Here is a 3,278-nt window from a genome sequence, read left to right on the forward strand (position 1 = left end):
GCACTCCTCCCGTCAGCCCATGCTGACTCCAGGACCCAGTGAGGCTCTAAGTAGCATTGCTCTGTAGGAAGTGAGGTGGGGATGACTCAGTACAGGTGCAGCTCTCCCTTAACAGCCAGGGCAGGCCCTGATGCCCATTGTGGCACGTGGAGGTGCTGCTGTACTATGGGCAGGAAACAGGCACACCAGCAGCTGATGCTGACCCCAGTGCAGCTCTAGGGAGCAGCTGTGCGGACCCCAACGCTACACAAGATGGGGCAGAAAAGACATTTCCTGTCAAGCACCAGCCCCCCTGGCACTCTGTGTGCCAGATCCATCCCTATCAGGAGTAAAGGGGGGCCCCAGCCTCCTCACAGTCACTCCACTGCCTTTGGCAGATCCCTGTCCAGCTGGAGGCTGACTGAGGGCAGGCCCATCCCAGCATGTAGACAGGTGAAGCAGTCACTACAACAAGCTTTATTCACACATATGTTCAAATACACACACAAGCCTAATGCTAGGGGTGACAGAAATGCTCAGCAGCTCTGAGAACCAAGGCAGATGCCACTGCAGTTACTGGAGCCTATGTGCAGACTCCTTGTCTCCAAAAGCAACCTTCAGTCACAGCTACGATGGGGATGGGCATTAGACTCTTGGGCACCATTTCCTTGCCCACCCCCTCATTCACATTTCCTAGTCCCAGCCAAGCCTATGCATGGTAGAAGGCTGTTCTGGGATGGGCTAGCCCCTAGGGAAGGAGGGGTGCCCCCAGGCCCACATCACAAGAAACAATCCTTCCCAGTCCATGCTTCACAGGCTTTTTCCATTCTCTCTAGGCATGCCATGAGCCATGACTTTGCTGGCAGGAGGTTACTGTCTCCCAACAAGCATTTCCTAGTGTTTGCTCCATGCCTCAGCATCAGCCCCAGCACATTACATATTGCCTGGGCCCTCATAGTAGGATCCACCTGATGACATCCAACTCCCATGGAAGCACACTCAGAAAGGCCCTTGTATGCACACACATTCAAAGGTGGTGCCCCCTGTCTTCTGAGTGTGGAGGCCTTGGACTGTTCACAGATGCTCCCTGAATCCCCTTGTACAAGTTCTCCGAGGCGCAGCGGAGGATGGAGAAGCCCCAGCTGGCCCCTCTTACCCCACTGTCAGGAGGGCACCGGGTAGAGGCAGATGCTACAGCTCCTTGCTGAACTCCTGCACAACAGTGTAGCCCAGCCAGCTTCGCCCGCCAGTTGCCTGGTAGCCGCAGCTCTCAAAGAGGTTCATGGCAGCCTTGGCGACTACTGAGGTATAGAGCATGACACGCTCATAGCCTTGTTCTCGGGCCTGTGCCTCCAGGAAGGCCAGCAGGTGCCGGCCCACTCCAGATCGCCGGTACCAGCGGCTGACAGCCAGGCGCTTTAGTTCTGCTGCGCGAGGTGGGCCTTGGTCCCAGGGCTCCAGTGCCACGCATCCACACACATCATCGCCATCGTACACCGCCACCCAGAGGCCCCGCTGGCCCCCACAGTAGTAGGTATGCAGGCAGTGGAGGTCAGCGGACCGCCACAGGAGCAGCTTGAGGGCCACAATGGTGAGCAACACAGGCACCAACAGAGCAGCCACAAAAGAGTTGAGCAGGAAGCGGAGGGCGCTGCTCACTACAGCCATGAGCAGCAGCACCAGGGGTCGTGTCAGGACATACAGGATCAGCCGGTTCTCTGTGTCTTTAAAGCCATCCTGTGGAGGGGAGGGCAACATGAGCATGGGCAGGGACCATGGTGTGGCAGGGAGGGGCACACTGTCCAGGCAGCACAGGTGACTGGGCACCAGCTGGGCTGCACCAGGCCCAGAGAGCATAGAATGTGGCTCAATCCAAAGCTGTAGGTGAGCCAGAGTCTTCCTGAAGGGTGTACCCCAGGCTGGAGTAAGGGGCACCTAGGTGGAAAGGAAAATGCCCCCAGCAGTAGAGTTTGCTGAGTTCAGAGGCAGTTTGGGAAGGCAAGGGAGGCAGGACCTCAATCCAGTATTTCTGTCACAAGTACAAGACACAAAACACAGGCAGAAGCTTGGCTGCCTTTGGTTTTAGGGAGATGGGTAGAACTCAGAAATCCTGGGTTCTACTGCTAGCTTGGTGACAGGAGGGGGACCCAGGGGATTAGAGTAGGGGACTCCTGGGCCTTGGAGGGCTGGAGCAGATGACTTGGTGTAAGGCAGTGATTTTTCAACATTTTTAGCCTAAAGGTGCCACTCAGACTTGAGGCACCCCTCGATAACTTCTGTGAATTGAGAGGCACCCCATTTAAAAAATAATACATGTATTATAGTACTTACCTCCTTGCAGGCAGACTAAGTAGTGTGGGCAGGGGAGCAGCCAGGCAGGGAGAGCCTGAGCCTGCCCATATCCAATTATCTCCCCACACCTCATCTCCTAAGTGTGCCAGCACCCTGGTAGTGAATCACTGCTGTAAGGGCTCAGTCTCCACAGCTTGCCAATACAAGCAAGGCTCCAGGTTGAGGCCCCCACTGGAGGTGCCTGTACCTGACTGAATGCACCCAATCTTGTCTAAACTCAAAAGCTAAACAGTGCTGGGCCTAGTTAGCAGGTGGAGGGGAGACCATGCAGAAATCCTGGGTCCTGGAGGCAACCCTGGCTGGGGCTGAGCAGGCTGCCTGTCCAGCTGCTTTGCTTGTTTGGCTCTGGCCCAGACTGAGAGATGAGCCACAGGGCAAAGAGCTTCCACCCTGGGGTGCCTGGCTGTCCTGCCTTGCTCCCTGCTGCTGCGGCGCAAGGCAGGTGTCTGGCATCCCCACAGGGCCTGGATCCTGCACCCCAGTTTGGCCCCCACCTCTGCCCTGCTGGCTCTCACCACATCCAGGTCTCTGGACTCTCCCATTTGGGGTCACTGTCTCTGCCCATGCCCGGGCCCTGGCACCAGGGACAAGCAGGTGGCGAAGTGGGCTGGTTACTGGGGGAGGGGGAAGAAGGGCTTGGGGGGCAGAGCCAGGGACAGAGCTTGGCCAGACACAGCAACCGGCTACCAGAGCGCCCCCACCCCCAGGGAGACCTTCAGCAGCTCCAGGACGATGGGTGCCTCCTCCTCCCGCATCCTGCGCACGGCGAGCTGGGCAAGGTCCAGCACGGGCATCGTGGCAGCCAGGCGAGCCCTGCGGGGCAAGGACGGGCAGGTGAGCGCCGCAGCCCGGACGAACCAGCCCGCCCCCGCGCGGAGCACAGGGGAGGGACCCGCCGGACCGCCCGCCCCAATGGTACAGCCGGCAGCTCCGCGGCACGGAGCCTC

General features: G+C 58.6%; 1 protein-coding gene across 2 annotated transcripts in view; it reads right to left on the bottom strand.

Moving 5' to 3' along the window:
• Nucleotides 1-441: 441 nt before the first annotated feature.
• NAT14 (N-acetyltransferase 14 (putative)) overlaps nucleotides 442-3,278 on the bottom strand; it is a 3,298-nt gene continuing 461 nt past the window's right edge. For both annotated transcript variants that reach the window (XM_006031356.2, XM_006031355.3), the window contains exons 2-3: nucleotides 3,045-3,144; nucleotides 442-1,716 (exon numbers count right to left, since the gene is read on the bottom strand). In XM_006031356.2, the coding sequence (XP_006031418.1) occupies nucleotides 1,171-1,716; nucleotides 3,045-3,125 (627 nt within the window). In that variant the 5' untranslated portion in view covers nucleotides 3,126-3,144 and the 3' untranslated portion in view covers nucleotides 442-1,170. The remainder of the gene's footprint in view (nucleotides 1,717-3,044; nucleotides 3,145-3,278) is intronic.

Source organism: Alligator sinensis, unplaced genomic scaffold (assembly GCF_000455745.1).
Source record: "Alligator sinensis unplaced genomic scaffold, ASM45574v1 scaffold882_1, whole genome shotgun sequence".
Taxonomy (NCBI): domain Eukaryota; kingdom Metazoa; phylum Chordata; order Crocodylia; family Alligatoridae; genus Alligator; species Alligator sinensis.